Raw genomic sequence first — 21,999 nt, forward strand, 5'->3', positions numbered from 1 at the left:
TTGCGACATCTGTGGCATTGTGCTGTGTGATAAAACTGCACCTTTCAGAGTGGCCTTTTATTGTGGGCAGTCTAAGGCACACCTGTGCACTAATCAGCATCTTGATATGGCACACCTGTGAGGTGGGATGGATTATCTCAGCAAAGAAGTGCTCACTATCACAGATTTAGACTGGTTTGTGAACAATATTTGAGGGAAATGGTGATATTGTGTATGTGGAAAAAGTTTTAGATCTTTGAGTTCATCTCATACAAAATGGGAGCAAAACCAAAAGTGTTGCGTTTATATTTTTGTTGTGTATTTTAACGCTTAAACAAGATTCTACAAAACTTTGACAAGCATGAAAAAATAGAGACAAAACTTAAACTTTGATTTGGGAGGGGGAGACCTGAAGATGACAACTATGTTTGTGTGCCTGGCAGACATTTTCCTAACTTAACCAGACCTGCCACATTTACCTGGTGGACAAACAGGTAATGGGGGCGTGGCCTCACCCGTGGAGACGTGACAGATCACTGTTTTACATACTTATTTGTCAGGAGGGCCAGATGTAAACAGTGCTCCTTGAATGGATGAAGAAATGATGATAAAAGGACGATTTTCACCGCATCTTATCCCTGAAACATCTGAACACCTCACTTCACATGTTCTTCTGCACTAATAGATTGACAGGTAAGATATCAGCTTTTAATTATTTTATTCCTAAATTTTGATCTTATTTGAGAGGTTTATTTGAAAGGTTCATTTATTAATCTTGGTTGTGGTAAGTCGTTGAAGGTTCTGTCATCCAGGTAGGAGATACCTTCAAGACATTTCAAACAGGATCCAAGTGGCTTCAAGTATTTCTAAAAATAATAATAATAAACGTGTATATTTATAATTGTAATTTATTATTAAAAACTATTTATGTTGCACTTTTCAGACAAGAAATGTAGTTCTGAGTATATTACATTAAGAAAATATATGAAATCATAAACAGATTGAACACACTATATAATAAAGATACAAGCCTAGGCTGGAGGAAAAAAGTTTTATGGGTTAAAAAAAAAATGATACAACTGATGGTATTAAGTTATGATGTAGCTTATTCCACAGGACATGACCAGTGTCCATCAAGACATCTGGATCTACTTGGTGCGAAAAGACTGCCATAAACAGGAGGTCATTCATATACAAACAAAGGAAAGGTAGCCAAGCGGGAGAGGAGTTGGACGACCAATATATAGACTTGAGAGCGATTCTCAGTCACTCTGTCTGTGTCCTTGGACAAGACACTAAATCTAGATTGTCTCAGTCCACCCAGTTGTAAATAGTTAACTGCCTTGGCTAGGGAAGTAACATGCACCTAGGCCACGGGGCAAGAGCAGAAACTGTGGCTGTAAGTTAAGTTTCATTTGACAGATGATCGAACCAACAAAAACACTCATAGTAGGGTAATTTGAGGGTACTCATCCCAAAAATAAAGTTTTCTGGAGCATAATTATCTGTTAAAGTGCTACTGACTCATAGTATGCTAAAGTACCTACCCAGGAAACACAAAACTTATCCAAAATGTTTTGCTTTGGTATTGGAAAGGCTTCTCTGCAAAATGCATTTTGGGAACAAAGTGTAGACTCTCCAAAACACTGTAAGAGAATGTTTGAAAATGCCGTCGTAAGATTTTCCATGTCTGTTTTCCTAAAGGTCGCAACAGAATGTTTTAGGCAGCCCAGTCTCACGTTTTTTTTTCGTCCTCCCGTCAAAAAAATGATTGAAATTTTTCGTGACGGGTTTTTTTTCAACTCACTATTACAAACCCTACTCCTACCCCCAACCATAACCTAACCCTATTCCTTCCCCTAATCTGAACCCTAACCATAACCACTCCCGACCCCCCGCTGCACTTTTAATTACATACACCTGTCACGGAATGAATTAGAATAAATTTATGCTCCCATTATGAAAATTTTGCACTTTTCGTGACAATATGACGAACCAATAGATTAATGTATATTTCGTGCTGCTGAATCACGACATGCTGTGAGACTGCATTGGTTTTAGGACGATATTTGACAGATGTTTCCCAGATGGTTTGAAACAGTCATATTGTTTCATATCAGGGCAGAGCAGTATTTATTTGATTAAAAAAAGAACAAACCAAATCAAAGTCATGAAGTAAAAATGAACAATTTATTAATTTCCATATATTTGACCATACTGTCACTGGCATGTAGAACAGAATAATCTTTGTACAGAAATACAGCTTCTGCTGATTGACTGGCTGCCTCCATCCTGACTGGCTGGCTGCATCCTGACTGGCTGGCTGCATCTTGACTGGCTGACCACATCAGTTACACAATTTCAAATGACCCAAATGAGTAAAAATAAAATAAAACAAAAATTCTGCCAGGGTATGTAAACTTCTGAGCACAACCGTATATAGTTATGTATTATTGTGCTATAATAAAATGTGAACTTCCAGAAAACCGTTTTAATACTACAAGACATGCAATTAAGATGTAACTGGCAGAAATTGGATCGCTGAATTGTCAAACTAAAGTGCTTCTCTTCAGACCTCATCCTAATCAAGGACGTGGCCTAATCAACACTGCTGTCCTGTCCAGACGGAGTCATAGACCCTCATGTGCTTCAGCCTACGTAATCCGGAGAAAAGCACAGGTTCCAATGGGCCTCAAGGCCTATATAGGACTTACTTCTGTGTTCATACACTGTGATAATGTGTTTAACAGAGAACTACATTAATGTGTATTCTATAAGATGAAAATTAATTGCACAATATTACAACGATATACTGATTATTTGAAATCTAGAATGTGTTGGCCTATTCCATTACATGTAAGGTCATCATAGATTTTATATGTTCCAATGGAACCATTAAAAACATTATAAATATACCTGTGTTGAATAATTATTTGTTTAGCAACAGGTGTGTGTGTGTGTGTGTGTGTGTGTGTGTGTGTGTGTGTGTGCGTGCCGTTTGTTGTTTTTTTTAATACATATCTGATAATGTTGAAAGAATCCTGGCTTGCTTCATTCCAAGAGTCTTCCACTGTCCTAATGTGATTTTTTTGAAAAGAGATCATGTCTTTTGCCTTTGATTGATTTTTCTTTCTCAAAACTGCCGCTTTCTGATACCATCATACAAAAGTCAAAACACAAAACGTGAGAAACACTAGAAATTGCAGTATTACTGCCTGTCTTTAACCTGCTTTGCTTAAATTATCACTGTTTGCTATAATAGTAATTGCATCCTGTAATAAAAAAAAAAAAGTATTTAACAAAGGGTGTGGGTGAGGCTTGAGTCTAGACTTTACTTTTGTGAAGCCCCTTGAGGTGACTTATGTTGATTCTCAGTCAGGATTTTTTTTTAATCTAAAGAGACTCTCAATTCATATATTTCAAAGTAATTGAAATTTATCAATGATTTTCTGATTCCCTTAAAAAATAAAAATAAATGCTTGATCTTAATGCAGATATTTTACTGTTTTTGCTAACTGTGACTTGCAAATTTATGTCAACGACTGTTCACAAGCCTTAACATTGCTGCACTTTAAAGAAGTAGAAGCTAATTGTGATAGTAGCTATCATGTATTAGCCATCACTAGCATGAGTGTGGCACTTTAGCCATAATCTTACTCTACTGTGGTATAAATCCACCCCCCCCCCCCAAAAAAAACATAGCTATTGTTTTCCCATCAGTTGTAAGAGAGTAATTAATTTCTAGTAAATGCTAACTTATTTGGGGAAGGGTTAAGCCAGGTAGCATGAGTGCAACATTTGCTCATGAAGTCGGCCATCTTTGCTAGCTAGCATATAGCTGGCTTGTTTATGTACGATGTGATTATCTATTGATTATTCTATTTATTTATGCTTCACAGGATGGCTTTGTACGGCAGCTTTCTGTCTGACGAGCAGTTCCTGTGTTCGATCTGTCTGGACGTGTTCACCAACCCGTCGACTACGCCGTGCGGTCACAGCTTCTGTCTGAGCTGCATCACGAAATACTGGGACGGATCCAAGGTCTGTGTGGACTCAAACATGGCCACGTACCCCAGAATACTTTTGTTTTCTGTATGTTTTCCATTCGCTAACCTACTTTACCCCTTTATTCTCTTCTTTCCTCATCTTTTTCTAAACTTCATTTCTTCCATCCTTCCTATTCGCTGCTGTTTTGTTTGTTTTTTCAATTTCCTTCCATTCATTTCTTCTCCTCTCCTTCCACCCTCATTCTTCCAGTTCTTTCCTCCCACACATCCTTTCCTCTCAGTCCTGTCATCGTTCCTTTCCTTTTTCCTCATCCTCTCCTCCTGTCTTATTGATTTCCTCTCATTTGCAGAGGTGGGACAAAGTCACCATCAAGTCATTCTCACCTCTGCTCATTTGTCATCTACTCTCTTCTCATTGTGGCTATTTTCTATTTTGTCCTTTTGCCTCCTCTTTCTCTCCTTTCACTTTCTATCATTTTCATTCCTCATGTTCTTCTCATTCATCCCTTCTCTTGTTCTCATTCTCCTTTTGTCCTCATCTCATTTCTTAATCTCTCCTCTCATTCGCCTCTTTTCTCCTATCATTTTCAGTCCTCTTCTTCTCTTCCTCACCTTCCTCTCCACTCATCTCTTCTTCCCTTTCCTCCCTGTTATTCTCATGTTCTTCTCATTTGTCCCTTCTCTTGTTCTTTCTCCTTTTGTCCTCATCTCATTTCTTAATCTCTCCTCTCATTTTCCTCCTCTCTCTCGTTTCCCCTTCTATCATTTTCATTCCTCTTTTCTTCTCTTCCTCCTCACCTTCCTCTCCACTCATTTCTTCTTCTCATTCCTTTTCTCCAAATCCTTTCCTCCCTGCTATTCTCATGTTCTTCTCATTCTCCCTTTTTGTCATCTCATTTCTTAATCTCTCCTCTCATTCACCTCCTCTTTCTCTTCTCCACCCGTCCACCACCTTGCTTTTCTCTTCTCTCCCCTTTTTTCACCCGTTTGATCGCCTGATTCCCTTTGTCTCCTCTTGTCCTCCTCACCGTCATTCTTCCCACCTTCTCAATTCTCATCTCCCTCTTTCACCTCTTTTGTCCATCTCGTTCATTCCTTTTTCTCTTCACCTGTCTTTCTGCCGCTCCTCCCCTCTTCTTCATCTCCTCCATGTCCTCTCCTTTCTCATCTCCTCCCTCTCCTTTCCTTTCAGTCTTCCTCTCCTCTGTGTCCTTTCCTCCCCTCCTCCTCCCTTCTGAATGAATGAATTTATTTGAATGAATATATTTATTCCGCACACACAGATTTAACGACGTACCCACGTGCCCGTAAGGGTGTAAGCAGAAGCAAGAGCTCCTAAACGCTCACCCCTTGAACCATGAAAATAAAACTGTGCAGCCCCGTCCCTCTGTCTTCTTGTAGGTCTGTCAGTGTCCTCTGTGCAAGAAAACCTTTCAGAAGCGTCCTGAGCTTCAGATCAGCAGGACACTTCGAGAGATCACAGAGCAGGTCAGACCTTTGAAAGGAGGAGGAGGAGCAGGAAGATGGAAGCTAGGAGGAAAAGGAACCACGACAGACGAGCTGGTTGACGAATTACAGAAGAAGCTGCCTCATATGTTGCCGCCACCAACAGGGACCGATGAGGCCCAATCAACAGGTAAAGCGGAAAAATACAGGAAACAATACGACAACAGGAACCAGCAGGTGTTTGTACAATCTGTGCTGATTTATAACTTTACACATTTACAAAAAAATAAATATACAAATTCCCACTCTTGATTCCTGGACTCTTGTTTGGACAGATGGGCCCCTCCCTACGTTTTTGTCATTACCTGCGTCTCCTCCCATCATGGCATCCTCGGTACCCACAGACAGTACAATCGCTGCCCTGATCCAAACACACTTGCAGAAACTCAACTCTCAGGTCCTTCAGCCTCCTAAGTCTTCCTCCCACTACAGGAGACGGTTCACTGTGTGCGGGGCGGCAAACACCTCCAGCATCGCCCTCTGTGAAGTCCACCACAGGGGACTAACGGTACAAAATAATCACGATGCTTTAACGTGGCCATCGTTTCTTCATAATTAAAGTCTAACCTTATCTGTCACGAATGATGAATCCTCAAACCAATTCTAGAAATCAGACCTAAACCAGATCTGCCTAATCTCATAAAAAAGTCTTTAGCAAAGGGGACTTTAAGTTTATAAGTCCATCAGAGAAACACAAAGCGCATTTCACATTAACGTAAAGTCTTAAGATCTAGAATCAGCCATCATGAACTCAGAGAAGTCGCGTAATGGATGAAGTTTACATAAATGTTTGTTCAGAGGTAAAGTCCTTGGGACACTTCTGGTATTCTAGGTATTGCTCCAGCATCATTTTATTAACATTACAAGTTATTAAATTTTCCCGTCAAATCCTTTAAAATGATTACATCAGTTTTTAGAAAACAGTACAGATGTTCCTACCTTAAAACTATTAATGTAGATATGCTTTGAGCCAGGTCAAGATATTAACATGAATCTCTTAAACTAGTCAAGATCAAACACTCCAAAGTCAACAATTACAGTTCAGTGATTAATGGGTTCCACAGAACCAAAGAACTTCTATTCATAAAAATCTGTTTACTTTTAATGTCTATATATTAAAAATATTTAATTTTATGATTTGCGTGTGTGTGTGTGTGTGTGTGTGTATATATATATATATATATATATATATATATATATATATGCAGTATTTAGGTCAATACTGGTGAAACATTTTCTCATTTGATTTCAGCTTTACTGTAAGACGGATCAGGTTTGTATCTGCCCTCAGTGTGAAGTCCTGGACCATCAGGATCACGACACAGTGACAGTCAAAGAAAAATGGATGGAAGATGAGGTATTAATATGAAACAAAGGAGCTGGATCATGTTCATAAATGTTTGAGTTGTAACATGTTTGATTTTTCTGGTGTTTTGTTTCTTGCTGGAAAAAAAAAAGATAAATGTTTAAAAAAAATAGACAAAAAGATGAACCAATCTGTTTTAACCATCAAATCAAATCAATTTTATTTATATAGCGCCAAGTCACAACCAACAGTTGCCCCAAGGCGCTTCATATTGCAAGGCAAAAGCCATACAATAATTACAGAAAAACCCCAACGGTCAAAACAACCCCCTGTGAGCAAGCACTTGACGACAGTGGGAAGGAAAAATTCCCTTTTAACAGGAAGAAACCTCCAGCAGAACCAGGCTCAGGGAGGGGCAGTCTTCTGCTGGGACTGGTTGGGGCTGAGGGGAGAGAATCAGGAAAAAGACATGCTGTGGAAGAGAGCAGAGATCAGTCACTAATGATTAAATGCAGAGTGGTGCATACAGAGCAAAAAGAGAAAGAAACACTCAGTGCATCATGGGAACCCCCCAGCAGTCTAAGTCTATAGCAGCATAACTAAGGGTTGGTTCAGGGTCACCTGATCCAGCCCTAACTATAAGCTTTAGCAAAAAGGAAAGTTTTAAGCCTAATCTTAAAAGTAGAGAGGGTGTCTGTCTCCCTGATCTGAATTGGGAGCTGGTTCCACAGGAGAGGAGCCTGAAAGCTGAAGGCTCTGCCTCCCATTCTACTCTTACAAACCCTAGGAACTACAAGTAAGCCTGCAGTCTGAGAGCGAAGCGCTCTATTGGGCGTATGACCTATATGACCCCTGACATCTGATAGCTAGCTCCTCCTCCTGTTTGGAAATACGATCATCGGAAACATGTTCATAGATTTTTTTTTTTTTTTTTTAAGTGTAAACTTTTCTTTTCTTGTGCTTATAGTGTTGATGACAACAGTAGAGCGTAGACATGTTACAGTTATGTATCAGATTTCTCTAAAGTGGATTTACCACATTTACCTTTGTTAAGCAGGTTATGTGAATGCTTCAGTTTTTTCTGTTTGCTAGCAGGACTTGTGGAATTGTTTATTAAATAGAATTATTAGTTATTTTATGTATATAGTAACTATCAAAACAAAGTAGAAAAGAAAAGATAATGCATATGTAAACTAAAACTAGGACTGGGCCAAGAATAAAACCATGAGGTACTACGCCACACATGTTTATTGTTAAACAATAACATATAGGTAGTGGTTAGCCTTAAAGTAGTTTGTCCAAACTCATCTTGTGAATGGAAATGTATGTTTAACATTTTATCTAAGGAATTACCAATTAAAATAAAAACTATTGTCATAAAAAAAACAATTTAAGTTATTTTTCTACATGTATAATTTATGTTTAGGCTCAGCTAAGGGCGTCGGAGCAGGAGATCCAGGAGATGATCAGTCAGAGAATGAAGAAGATCGAGGAGATCAGACAGTCAGTAGCTAAACTACAGGTGATTAACGTCTCATTTCAAATAAACACATAAAAATTATGTTTAAAATACTGTCAGTCGTTCTCAGCAACAAATACAGTTCCTGACATTATCCATTAAATGATGTTGCTCACCAAACACTTGTCCAGAATTGCAAACTTTTTATGAAGTTTGTGCTTATTCAACTGCCCCCACTCTGGCAATATTCAGGTTTTCTCAACGTTCAATTTTTACTTAAGATTCACATTTCAGTGTTTTCATTTTTAATGGAAATTCCACATTTATTTTTAAAATGAGATATTTGTGGATTTATCTGAACTTGGACGGCTGTTTAAATTTCAGGGTTTACGTAAAATTATGTTTTTTGCTTTTTTAAACATACATCTACGGTGGTGGTGACTTAGATTTTCAGTTTTAATCTTTACCTGTCCGTTGTTTAAAACCTGAAGCCAGGTTGTCTTCATTTTAATTAATATCGGCGTCAAGGACATAATAATATCATCAGCGTTTATTTATTTATTTGTCTGAACTACTGCATGGTTTTTGACGAAGTTTTCACCACAGATAGATATTAGACCATGGAAGACTCCACTGAATTTTGGAGTTAATCTGGATCTGGATTGATGGACATCAGAAATCTCAGTTTGCTCGTGTTTTATTTAAATTTTTGGTTTAATAAAATATTTTCCTCGTTTCAATGTATTTCTACACCAGATTTGGCATCTGTCGAGACATTTCTTCTACTTCTTGTGAAAAAACGCCATACTATAGCTAAAATCTGTCTAATGTGCCAACATTTTTTTTTATAATGCTACAGAACCATGATGCTACATAAACTTTGCACGTTTCTCACAGTCGGCAGTAGAACGAGAGACGGCGGGCAGTGTGTGCTTGTTCTCTGCACTTTTTTCTGCCATCGAACATGCCCAGGCCGAGCTGATGGAGGTGATGGAGATGAACCAGAGAGCGGCAAAGCACCAGGCCGACACCATGATACGACAGCTGGAGCTGGAAGTGGAAGAGCTGCAGAAGAGGAGCTTCATCCTCTCCACGCTCACCCAATCGGACGATCACGTACACTGTGTCAAGGTTAGGGACCATCTGACGAGGTCTAACCGGTTATGGCTGAAAACCATCACAAACCTCATACATCAGCCTCAAAAACAAGCTTTTATTTTATTGTATTCTCAACAATTGTCAATGTTCTTCTAATTCTATGCATTTCAAGATGCAAGTTTTGTGTCTCTTGATTTTCATTCTTAGTCTAATCGGTAACTCAAACACACTTGGGTGTTAATTTCACTGGAATTAGCGGAGGTCGGCAGCTTTTCACAGATTTGCATTTCAATTTAAAAAATTAAACATTTACAAAAACAGTCTTGTAGAATTTGCAGTCAACTGTAAAATGTTGAAAACAAATACCTACATTTATTTCAAGCAACTTACCTGGTTAGCTGCCGCAATACTTAGCACACCAGCTAAGCTAACTCAGTTGTTATCCTAACAGGAATAAATATGGCACTAAAGTAAAAAATGTCTAACTTCCCGACACAAACTAACATCAGTATACAATTCAGTAATATATTATTGACACTCTAATGTGTGGTTAGGGACGTACAAACAATAGCTGCAGCAATTACAGCCTCAAGTCTTCTTGAATATGATGCCACAAGATTGGTGCACCTATCTTTCTTTCATTCCTCTTTGCAACACTTGTCAAGCTCCATCAGGTTGGATGTGGAGCGTCTGTGCACAGACATTTTCAGATCTCTCCAGAGATGTTCAATCAGATTCAGGTCTGGACTCTGGCTGGGCCACTCAAGGACATTCACAGAGTTGTCCTGAAGCCACTCCTTTGATATCTTGGCTGTGTGCTTTGGGTCACTGTCCTGTTGAAAGATGAACCGTCGCCCCAGTCTGAGGTCAAGAGCGCTCTGGAGCAGGTTTTCATCCAGGATGTCGCTGTACATTGCTGCATTCATCTTTCCCTCAATCCTGACTAGTCTCCCAGTTCCTGCTGCTGAAAAACATCCCCACAGCATGATGCTGCCACCACCATGCTTTACTGTAGGGATGGTGCCTGGTTTCCTCCACACATTGATGCCTGGCATTCACACCAAAGAATTCAATCTTTGTCTCATCAGACCAGAGAATTTTATTTCTCATTGTCTGAGAGTCCTTCAGGTGTCTTTTGGCACACTCCAGGTGGGCTGCCATGTACCTTTTACTAAGGAGTGGCTTCCATCTGACCACTCTACCATACAGGCCTGATTGGTGGATTTCTGCAGAGATGGTTGTCCTTCTAGAACGTTCTCCTCTCTCCACAGAGGAATGCTGGAGCTCTGACAGAGTGCCCATCAGGTTCTTGGTAACCTCCCAGACTGAGGCCCTTCTCTCCTGATCGCTCAGTTAAGATGGACGGCCAGCTCTAGGAAGAGTCCTGGTGGATCTGAACGTCTTCCATTTACAGATGATGTTAGGCCACTGTGCTCACTGAGACCTTCAAAGCAGCAGAAATGTTTCTGTACCCTTCTTCAGATTTGTGTCTAATGACAATCTGTCTCAGAGGGCTACAGACTTTATGCTTGGTTTGTGCTCTGACATGCACTGTCAACTGTGGGACCTTGTATGTAGACAGGTGTGTGTCTTTCCAAATCATGTCCAACCAACTGGATTCCAATTAAGCTGTAGAAACATCTCAAGGATAATCAGTGGAAACAAGATGCACCTGAGCACAATTATGAGCTTCATGGCAAAGGCTGTGAATACTTGTATATATGTGATTTCTTAGTTCATTTTTAATAAATTTGGAAAAATGTAAAAAAAACAAAACAAAAAAAACTTTTCTTCATATTATCATTATGGGGTACTGTATGTAGAATTTCGGAATAAGGCTGTAACATAAAATGTGGAAAAAGTGAAGCGCTGTGAATACTTTCTGGATGCACTGTACGAGTATGTCATTTGTTTTAAAAACAGTATAAAACATTTACTTATAAATCTGTATTCTGAGCAAACGGCATTCCAGTTTAAGATTATTTAATCCACTTACTTTTCAGACTTTCTCAATGCTCTCTGCTCCTCCACCTACCAAAGACTGGTCTGGGGTGTCTGTGAACCTTGACCTGGGAACGGTGCCCATCTACAAGTCGCTGGCAGCCCAGGTGGAGAAGTTCCAGAACGCACTGAAGAACATTGCTGAAACAGGTTGGGTTAGCACGAGATGGGCTTGTGTCCAAAGATAACAACAAAAATTTGACTTGTCCGAAAAATGTCAGAGCTGTTCATCAAAAACAACCATTGAACAAAAGGTCGTCAAGATTTAGTCTACTGAGGAGTACCTTTACAATAGAAAGAAAAACAACTTTATTTGAATTGCATCAGAAAAAAAAGGAACTTTTCTCAATGTTTCTTCTTTCATGGAAGATGGTTAACCAGGTGTTCGCCCCCTTTCTACCTTCTCTGGGCATGATGCCAAGGTGCCTCGGCTTTGAGGACCTCAGCGGCTGGACAAGGCCAAGGGGACGCCCACGTTTCACCTGACTGCAGCACACAGATCAGATACAGACTTTCGAGGGGTGAGAATGGACTTGTCTGCCTGCATGGTTGCACTTCAGGACCCAGGTCGGTTCCATGGTGGATGTTGTTGCTTTCTCCTCGAGCTACCCCTCTCTATAAACCCAATGTACCCAGCTTAGGTTTTGCTGCCATTTAGCAAAACACCAAATCACTGTCTGCTCCAGGTGTTCTACTCCACAGCTGATCTCCATCTAGACCTGCCCCAGTCAGTGAGACCTCCTCCACCAACCATGGGAATATTATACACACACACACACACACACACACACACACACACACACACACACACACACACACACACACACACACACACACACACACACACACACACACACACACACACACACACACAGTGTATGGGCACAACATGATTCTTGATGGCGACTGCTGGAGAGCACCGTGGTCTCATGGAGCCCATGAGCCACTTAAATGACTATTATCGCTGTTCTTCAACAATATCTACAAGCATTAAAGTCCGTTTGGTTTTAAATTCTATGGCCTTTGATAGAAGAATTCTTGCCTTCTCTACGACGAAAAATAATCATCTACTACAAGTCTGCCATCCTTGTGCCACAATTAGGCTGCAGTGACACCAACTGGCATCCAGTGTTCAAACTTACAAATCCAGGCCTCAGTCAAGTCTTCATGCTTGACAAATGTTTGTACAGATGTTGATAAAATACATGATTAGTGCCCCCTAGTGCAGATCTTACTTTGAGCTGTCCACTGTATTATGTTTGAGATATGATGCGTGTTGTAGTGTACCTTCCTTTCCTAATACATTGCTTCTCATGCCCTTTCCAGGCTTTCTTGCCTCACCATCAGAACACAGTCTGATCCGAGTGCAGCCCAGTGAGTGGTTCCCCATTAAAGGCCCCAGTTTTTAATTTATAAACTAAACTAGTTTACTAAATTAGTTTGATATTTCGCTTAAAAATGTGGAGTTTTGCCATTTTCAGCTGTATAGACGGCACATTAAATGGACTGTGTCTTAACAGTGTAATTATTATGGTACCGATTGTGGTTTTCATCATATTGTCTGTTTTCAGGGGTTAAAAAGATCCAGGATTATGCAGGTGTGTGTTACATTTACACTCTATAGACGAAACAATTAATCAAACACAATCAACAGCTTTTTTTGATGATTAAAACAAACATCACTGTACCTTATATTTTATAGAGTAAATGATTAATCAGTTAACTAGCAGATTAACTGACAAAAATAATTATTTGGAGCTCTGCTGTGTTCACAAACCGAGAAAAGCAATGAAAATTCATAAATCATTAGATAAGAGAATAAACTAAAGTGTTTTTTTTTTCCCGTTTTGCCACAGTGAATGTAACTCTGGACCCCGGCACTGCCCATCCCAGGCTAATCCTGTCCGAAGACTTGAAGAGTGTGAGATGCATGACAAACCATTATATCATTTAACAATTAATTCTTTACATTGTTCTACCCATTTTAGAAAGCAGAGAGTGTAAAACGACATTGTTAAATTATCTTCTACTTGAATAATCGAAGCAGAAAAGAGAAATACAAATACCTGATAGCTACATAAAGGATTGCCTCAGAGTGTGTTATAGTACATTTTAACAACTTCACACAAAGTAATAATTTTTAAACCTGGAGCCCAAGTTGGAGAAACATTTGCTATGAATGGCATTTTAAATTATTTTATTACATCCTCGGCAGACATAACCATATAGCAGTTGGCTGTGTCAATGTTTACTGGCTTAATGATGTCCAGCACTCCCTCTGCGCTCTGAGCTTTTCTGTCCCATTTACATTATTACATCCTTGGCGGATGTAACAATATAGCAGCTGACTGTGTCAATGTTTACTGGCTTAACAACATCCAGCGCTCCCTCTGTGCTCTGAGCTTTTCTGTCCCATTTACATTATTACGTCCTTGGTGGACATAACAACATAGCAGCTTACTGTGTCAAGGTTTACTGGCTTCACAACATCCAGCACTCCCTCTGCGCTGAGCTTTTCTGTCCCATTTACATTCTCACTATGGCCGCATGTGTGCACTTAGTGCATGAGATTTCCAGGTGTGCACATTTAGTGCAGGCGAATCCAGCAGAGGAGTGGTGGTGGCCAAGCAGGGATGGTTTGTTTACGTTCTGAAGTGTTGCATAAAGGTGACACGTAGTGGTAGAAAAATCATTCATAGCGCCTTTAAATGGAAGAAGTCCTATATAAACATTAAGTGGCATACATGATAGCATGAATGGGACTTGAACCCATGATGTTTTTATATCATAAGCCGTCACTGGATTTCTCATTGATGCTTTTGTTCTTGTTTTTTTTTTGTTTTGTTTTCAACAGGTGCGCTGTGGAGATCGTGTCCAGCAGCTTCCGGACAACCTGGAGAGGTTTGACAAAGTAGTCTGTGTGTTGGGGAAGGAGGCCATTTCTACTGGGAGACACTACTGGGAGGTAAATCCACCAGTATAAAGTAAGACATGATGTGTAATCATAGTGCACCAATCCAGATTTACCCCAGTTTATACTGGAACCATCACATCATCATTGGAGCCATCTGCAAACATGGATTTGAACATTTCAACCCGTGATGCCACTACAGTTCCCACCATCCTGGTATCGAAGTTCTTGGACCAGATTTATTTTTGGTCACAATAACCAGAAAGACTCCGGCTTCACAAACATAAAACCTGCTTCATCTTCACGGAAATGTATTATCATGCAAACATTATAGGCTTTGTATTTCCTGTGAACAGGTGGACGTGGGCGGGAAGACGGACTGGGATCTGGGTGTGGTTCGACAGTCTATCAACAGGAAGGGGAAGATTGAGGTTACTCCGGAAAATGGATACTGGTTCCTCAGCCTGAGAGATAAGTGAGTATTACCCACAGAGTCGTATTTGAGTACTAGAGACCGCAGTTGTACTGAGATGCGTGCCGGCAAGGAGGCGTGGTCGCCGTTTTCACACCGGGGAACTCCGGTGCTGCTCCGCCGGCACTCATAGATCTTGTCAAGAAACATCAGGGAAATGCCAGAAAGCTGCACGTTGGCAAAGCCACATTTCCTTCTATAAGTAAGCAGTTTTTTGTTATTCTTCTTACTTTTCCGTGACTTTTGCATGATAAACTGGTGTATCTTGCAGAGCGTCGTGCCTGTGCAATACATGAATATGACGTTGTATAGTACCATGAGTATATACGACGGATTTAGCACCACCTGGAATGGAATTTTACTCAAAGCTGAATTAATTCAATACGATACAAAAATGGATTTATCATGTAGAATTCTGGATTCCATGTGTCTGGATTTTGTGTATATTTTTTGTTGTATTTTTTTTTTTTTTTACATTTGGCAGAGCACAATGGAAACAAGCGTTTCTCGCTTTCTTGTGCTATCCGTGTATTTTAATGGGCAAATACGTATGTATCTTGTGCATTATTTTACTAAATAAATTCAATCAATCAATATCGCGATATTGTGCCTTGTTATGTCTGCAGAATTTGGAAGCTGGAACCAGGGGCGTAGGTTTGTATATGGACCATAGGGACAAGTCACAACCAATATTTTGGGATGGCAAAATAGTCCCTACCAATATTTAGGATTTTTTTTATATTAACAAAATCATTCACTATTTTTTTGCGAACTCGATACTATAATTTTAGTCGTCACGTTTTGTGTTTTCAACGTGCCAGAGTGACAGGGTTACCCATGTTGCAATTTCATTAGCTCACGTTCTTCTCACATGGCCGTAAACAAAGTGCATCTCGTGGCAGGCAGTGCTTCATTTGTAAAGTGGGAGGTCCCAGAGCGTAGAGGATGGGTGGCTCCGGTGCAGTGTTGCCAGATGTACGATAATTATCGTATTTGTACGATAGTTTTGCCCTCTGTACGATGTACGATCAATAATGGGAAAAAATCCAATATGTACGATAATTTCAGTTGGTTGCCCAAACACGCATCTCTCTCTGACACCCAAGAATCATTTTGCAGGTGTTGCACTCAGGCGGCATCAAATGCTGGCTTTGGGCGACCGGGACAGTCATTTGAAAGCCCGCCCCCCCTCATACAAAGTAATGAGTTCCCATCCAATCTTTACCGTGACAGGAAGATTCCCCAAACAACATCTTTTTTTTTTTCGAAACTTTATTTCAACAAATGCAATAACAAACGAACAAAACACAAGAGCAAAGAGAGATACAAGAAAAATAAAAAAAAGTTAAAGTTCCTTATGGAGGTGTCAACATTTTTTTCTGTGTTCAACAAAATCTGCACAAGTGGCATCAGATGACGACAGCGACCTCGAGGTTGAATTCGACTCTTTCTAGTCTGGTAATTAACACGTTTGTGTCCCTTCACAGAAAAAAAAAATCTTTCTAGTCTGGTAGTGCATTTGCTTGTGCATTTGCGTTCTTTTTGTGCCATAGTTTCCCCATTACTATAATTACTGTTTAAAAATGTGACATAAAATTCTTTGTAAATTAAAAAAAAAACGCTAAAATAGCTACGTTGTATGCGTTTTGTTTGTGTACGATAATTTCTCCCAAAATACGATAATTTTGAGGTTTTGGTACGATAGTTTCATATTTCATATCTGGCAACACTGCTCCGGTGCAGAAAAACAAGAAGGGCGGGGCTTGCGAACAATGCTGTGCGCCACACTTAAAATAAACTGCACACCCACACAAACACGCACACACACCTTCACAAATGACACTAACATCCTGCCTTTTCCTCAAAAATTACTACATTTATGTTTGCTGTCTGTCTCTGTACTTTTCTGTCACTTTTGCGCTCTTTTTCATACTTTTGCCTCGTTTCAAAAGTCACTGAACGCATTTTACCGTAATATATGCAACATATATCATACTGTTGGATAGCACGGGTTCTTGGCTTGCTGTCAGTGTTGAAATTTTTCAGAATGAGGGCTTACATGAGAACTTACGGTAATGAGAATCAGCGGCGCACTAGTGTGAAACTTCCATGTTTTTCCTCTGCGTTATGACATCACAGGCTTACGTTTACCGTAATACACCATATATATCATTGGAAATCCCTTTTTTTTTTGGCAAATTAGGTTGCCAGATATCTACAACTGCATTATTGAAGAAGAGAATAGATTATACATCTTGGTTGCAAAAACCTTTTTTTTTTTTTGTTAGCTCCACAAGTATTTTTTTTTGTTGTCTTGTTCTCAGGTGTAGGTCTATAGAATAGATTCGTGATTTTGGGTGCAATTTTGTTATTTAAGCTATTTGTTTGTCTGCCTACACACTTAATAATGTAAATAAAGTGTTAAATTATTCAGCATTATGTCGTCATATGTTATGTATTATGCTGTACTTGTGCATCTAATGGTATGAGTGGGTTAGGGGGTGGTGGTGGTGGGCAGGGGGGCGGGGGGGTGGTATTGTCCCTACCAAAGCTGAGACCAAACCTACGCCCTTGGCTGGAACATATGGAATCTGCGTAAACTTTCAACACTAACTTGTTTGGATTATGACATGTTCAGCTTCAGTTTCTGTACCTTGATGTTTCCTGGCAGTGCCTAGAATAAAACGTGATTCATGAATGATCATACACAAAGGAACTGATTGAAGCTGGAACAGATCGGATCCACGTAAACTTTCAACACTAATATTTCAGATATGTGTGGTTGTCACGGTAAGTTTAGTACTTTCCTTACATAATGTAAATGAATCTTACTGGCACGATATCCAGGTAAGAACGATATTTTAAGACGTATTTTGCAAGCTTTTTTCCGCGTGTTCACTCACGTATTTACATCCGCACTGAAAATGCTCATGAAAACATTTAGCATTTTGCCCAGTGTGATAATGATGGCTCGCTCTCCATTTAGGAACACTCGCATTAGGTAGGCAGCATTGCGACTGCGGTCTCTAGTACTCATATACGGCTCTGTGGTTTTACCAGAACTCTTAAAACAGTTTGGATTCAGTCAATTAGTAAAGCAACAGAACAAGAAATGAGATATTTTAATAATTTATCAAGTAAAAAAAAAAATCCAAAAGGTTAACATTTTCTTAACAACGGCCTGTTTTAAAGTGATGTTAAACCTTTAAAATGTGCTTTAAACACATTTAGAGCAAATATTTTAAATAACTCCATAACTGTTACACAAACTTTATTTGAACTATTCCATGGAAGGATGAACTGTCATAAACAGCTTTTTGAGTTTTAAATTGTATTTAAAAAGAGCTCTTAACCAACTGGAAAACACCTTAAAGTGACTGCAGTTTGGGTCATTTGGAATCCAGTTATAAACGTTTCTATGCCAATATCAGAGAGGTTTTAGATGTAGCACTGGTGTAAATTGGCTAAATGTTAGAGAAACTGGTCTGGACACCAAAAGCAACTGAATACCTTTAAGACAGTTTGGAAAAAGGAACTTAACTGTTAAAAATAGATGGAAAAACATTTTCAGTAGACCTGATTTGGAACGTGAATCTTGACCGTTTGGGGAGTTTCAGGTCAGTTTCCACTAGTATGATGACTTTTAGACACTATTATTCTTAGTTTAGCTTCAATTCTCCTTGTTAACTTTCTAACACCCCCCCCCACCCTCACTTCTTTCCTTTCCTTAATCCTTCCCCTGTGTCCTCAGAAACAAGTATGCCTTTCGCAATGGACCCTGCAGAGATTTCCAAATGAACCTTCGGCCACATAAGATTGGCATATTTGTAGACTTCAATAAAGGACAGGTGCAGTATTGGAAATGTACAACCCCTGGCAAAAATTATGGAATCACCGGCCTCGGAGGATGTTCATTCAGTTGTTTAATTTTGTAGAAAAAAAGCAGATCACAGACATGACACAAAACTAAAGTCATTTCAAATGGCAACTTTCTGGCTTTAAGAAACACTATAAGAAATCAAGAAAAAAGATTGTGGCAGTCAGTAACGGTTACTTTTTTAGACCAAGCAGAGGGAAAAAAATATGGACTCACTCAATTCTGAGGAATAAATTATGGAATATCCCTGTAAATTTCCATCCCCAAAACTAACACCTGCATCAAATCACATCTGCTTGTTGACATTAACCCTATGTCATGAAATTGACCCTATGTGTCTTTTTGCAAGGAATGTTTTCACAGTTTTTGCTCTATGGCAAGATGCATTATCTTCTTGAAAAATGATTTCATCATCCTTAAACATCAGAAAAGTGTCCAAAATATCAACGTAAACTTGTGCATTTATTGATGATGTAATGACAGCCATCTCCCCAGTGCCTTTACATGACATGCAGCCCCATATCATCAATGACTGTAGAAATTTACATGTTCTCTTCAGGCAGTCATCTTTATAAATCTCATCGGAACAGCACCAAACAAAAGTTCCAGCATCATCACCTTGCCCAATGCAGATTCGAGATTCATCACTGAATATGACTTTCATCCAGTGTGAACAACCAACATCTTTTGCAACATTGCGTGATGATTTACCCTCTTTTAAGAGTTTGATAATCCTCTCCTTTGTTTCCACTGACATCTCTCGTGCTGGAGCCATGATTCATGTCAGTCCACTTGGTGCAACAGCTCTCCAAGGTGTGATCACTCCTTTTTAGATGCAGACTAACAAGCAGATGTGATTTGATGCAGGTGTTAGTTTTGGGGGATGAAAATTTACAGGGTGATTCCATAATTTATTCCTCAGAATTGAGTGAGTCCATATTTTTTTCCTCTGCTTGGTCTAAAAAAGTAACCGTTACTGACTGCCACAATCTTTTTTTCTTGATTTCTTATAGCGTTTCTTAAAGCCAGAAAGTTGCCATTTGAAATGACTTTAGTTTTGTGTCATGTCTGTGATCTGCTTTTTTTTCTACAAAATTAAACAACTGAATGAACATCCTCCGAGGCCGGTGATTCCATAATTTTTGCCAGGGGTTGTAGTTTACTGTATATAGTTTACTTTTTATCTCCAACATAAACAAAATGTCATCTCATTTTGTGAGCTTTTCTGATTTTTTTTTTTTGGACAGTATTTCTGTTTTTCTGTTTGTTCCACAGGTGTCCTTCTACAACGTTGATGCCAAAATCCACATCTACACTTTCAACGACACGTTCAGCGAAAACCTTTTCCCGTTTTTCAGCCCCTGCACCAATAAATCTGGGAAAAATGATGGGGCGCTCATCATCATACCCGTAAACACGACCGAATGAAAGAACAAACCCTCAAAGTTACTCATTACTGCAGGTTCTTCTGAATTTTTATCTCTCCCTGTGTGCTTGCTTGAGCTGTTAAAAAAAAAAAAAAAAAATCCTTGTCATAATGTTTTATACATTGCTTATAATGTGGAAGAATGCATACTAATACTATGGCATATTTTCAATCATAAATGATTTACTAATCATTTATTCAATTATTCCGTTTCCTGAACATCTACGTCTTCCTAAATGGCAATTCCATATCATGGAATAGATGGGCGCCCAGAGTGCATACTTACTTACCTGATTTATTGACAAATGGAACAAAACACCCAATATTTTAACATTTCTTGGTTCAGCTTTTTTTTTTTTTTGCAGATTGAGCCTCAGAATTAACAGTGTATTCACATTGTTTTATTAAATATATTTTGGGAGCATCTCCTCCATTATTGTATTTGTTGTGTGCTACAATAATCTCGTGCAGCCATAGCTAGCGGGCTTGTTATAAACCCAAAGTATAAAAATCTACAGTGACAACTGCTAACACCATCTAGCTAACGCTAGGCTTCCTAGCCATTAAACAAAACAGTAAAAGTTGTAAATAGTAATATTGCAAATTTAAGACAAGCTGCGCAAGATTGTATATAATCATCATAGCTGCACAATGTAAGATAGTAGCTTTGCAGAAGTTCCAATATGTGTCGGCCTACAATCCTACTTAATTCCAACAGTACATTCTGCCTACAGCACTATGAAACTACACTGTAACACTTTTCACTGTAAAAAAGAAAAACGGTAATGAACTGGCAGCAGAGTTGCCATTATCCTACTGTAAAAATGCACAGTTAATGAAAAATACAGTATGAACTTGTTTTTTGATTACTTACAGTATTTTATCATTAACCGATGTGCATAAAAATACAATTCATAGCTGTTTTTCCTTTTACAGCATTTTACTGTTTACGGATGCATTTAAAAATACATTATATAACTGTTTCTTCGTTTACCGTATCTTACAGTTGCATAATATATTTTGAAGCACTACTACTAGTTTATATTCTTATACGTTTTAATAAAACTTTTTTTCAGTCTAAATGAATACAGGCTTAGCAGGTAATACACACAGGAAGTCACGCAATATATGATTAAAGGCATTTTTGTTAAGAAAAAGGCTACATTAAATGTTCGCGGTTGTCAGTCTTCCCTCAGTCTCTGTCCAAAAACTGTACAGGCAGAACTCGAAACAAAAATATTCATTGTGAGTGAAGAACACAGCTAAATCACCGTTTTTTCAATCATTAAATTACAATGTGATAGAGGGAAAACAAATGCTTCTAACTGTGCTGTACGTCTTATTTTAATATAAAATTGGAAACGGCACATTCATAACAACTGCAGGTTAAAGTAATGTGAACAAAAACCAAAGGGAGGGCCTTGCCTCTCAAAATGCCTTTGGCTTTTTTTGTGCTTAAAATACAATAAAGTCCAAGGCAAAATAGGAAAAATGTTTAGAAAATTAAAGCCGGTGACTTGACCAGAACAGTTCAGTTGAAGAAACTGCATCATTTGTTGTTATGCAGCTTTTAACCAGGGGGTTATAATATCTGCTTTGTTTACATTACTGTAACATCCAGCGCTCCCTCTGTGCTCTGAGCTTCAGCCTCAGGGTGTATAAAACCATATTCATTGGTGAACAACTTGATAACGATTTTATCATATACCTATAAATGATAAATGTATGGTTTTCTGAAGGGTGTAAAAAGCCATATTCATTGGTAAATCAACTTGATAACGATTTTATCATATACCTATAAATGATAAATGTATGGTTTTCTGAAGGGTGTAAAAAGCCATATTCATTGGTAAAACAACTTGATAACGGTTTTATCATATACAGTGGTCCCTCATTTATCGTGGGAGTTACATTCTAAAAATAACAAGCGATAGGCGAAATCTGCGAAGTAGTCAGC

General features: G+C 38.9%; 1 protein-coding gene across 2 annotated transcripts; it reads left to right on the plus strand.

Moving 5' to 3' along the window:
- Nucleotides 1-362: 362 nt before the first annotated feature.
- Nucleotides 363-20,473, plus strand: LOC117505136 (E3 ubiquitin-protein ligase TRIM39). Of its 2 annotated transcripts, XM_034164681.1 has the most exons (15): nucleotides 364-672; nucleotides 3,879-4,020; nucleotides 5,388-5,622; nucleotides 5,768-6,000; nucleotides 6,745-6,849; nucleotides 8,225-8,320; nucleotides 9,155-9,388; nucleotides 11,359-11,506; nucleotides 12,683-12,730; nucleotides 12,928-12,954; nucleotides 13,213-13,277; nucleotides 14,211-14,321; nucleotides 14,624-14,742; nucleotides 18,491-18,587; nucleotides 19,892-20,473. In XM_034164681.1, the coding sequence occupies exons 2-15, from the start codon at nucleotides 3,880-3,882 to the stop codon at nucleotides 20,042-20,044; spliced, it is 1,812 nt and encodes a 603-aa protein (XP_034020572.1). In that variant the 5' UTR covers nucleotides 364-672; nucleotide 3,879; the 3' UTR covers nucleotides 20,045-20,473. The 2 variants fall into 2 exon arrangements, with proteins under 2 accessions (XP_034020573.1, XP_034020572.1); XM_034164682.1 differs by lacking the exon at nucleotides 12,683-12,730 and having other exon boundaries at nucleotides 363-672.
- The last annotated feature ends 1,526 nt before the right edge of the window (nucleotides 20,474-21,999 follow it).

This window comes from Thalassophryne amazonica, chromosome 23 (assembly GCF_902500255.1).
Source record: "Thalassophryne amazonica chromosome 23, fThaAma1.1, whole genome shotgun sequence".
NCBI lineage: Eukaryota > Metazoa > Chordata > Actinopteri > Batrachoidiformes > Batrachoididae > Thalassophryne > Thalassophryne amazonica.

Bases quoted from the DNA above. Each gene is read 5' to 3' on its own strand.
- LOC117505136 (XM_034164681.1), top strand. From the start codon at position 3,880: ATGGCTTTGTACGGCAGCTTTCTGTCTGACGAGCAGTTCCTGTGTTCG. The intron at 8,321-9,154 runs GTGATTAACGTC...CGTTTCTCACAG, and splicing joins AGTCAGTAGCTAAACTACAG to TCGGCAGTAGAACGAGAGAC. The intron at 14,743-18,490 runs GTGAGTATTACC...CTGTGTCCTCAG, and splicing joins TTCCTCAGCCTGAGAGATAA to AAACAAGTATGCCTTTCGCA.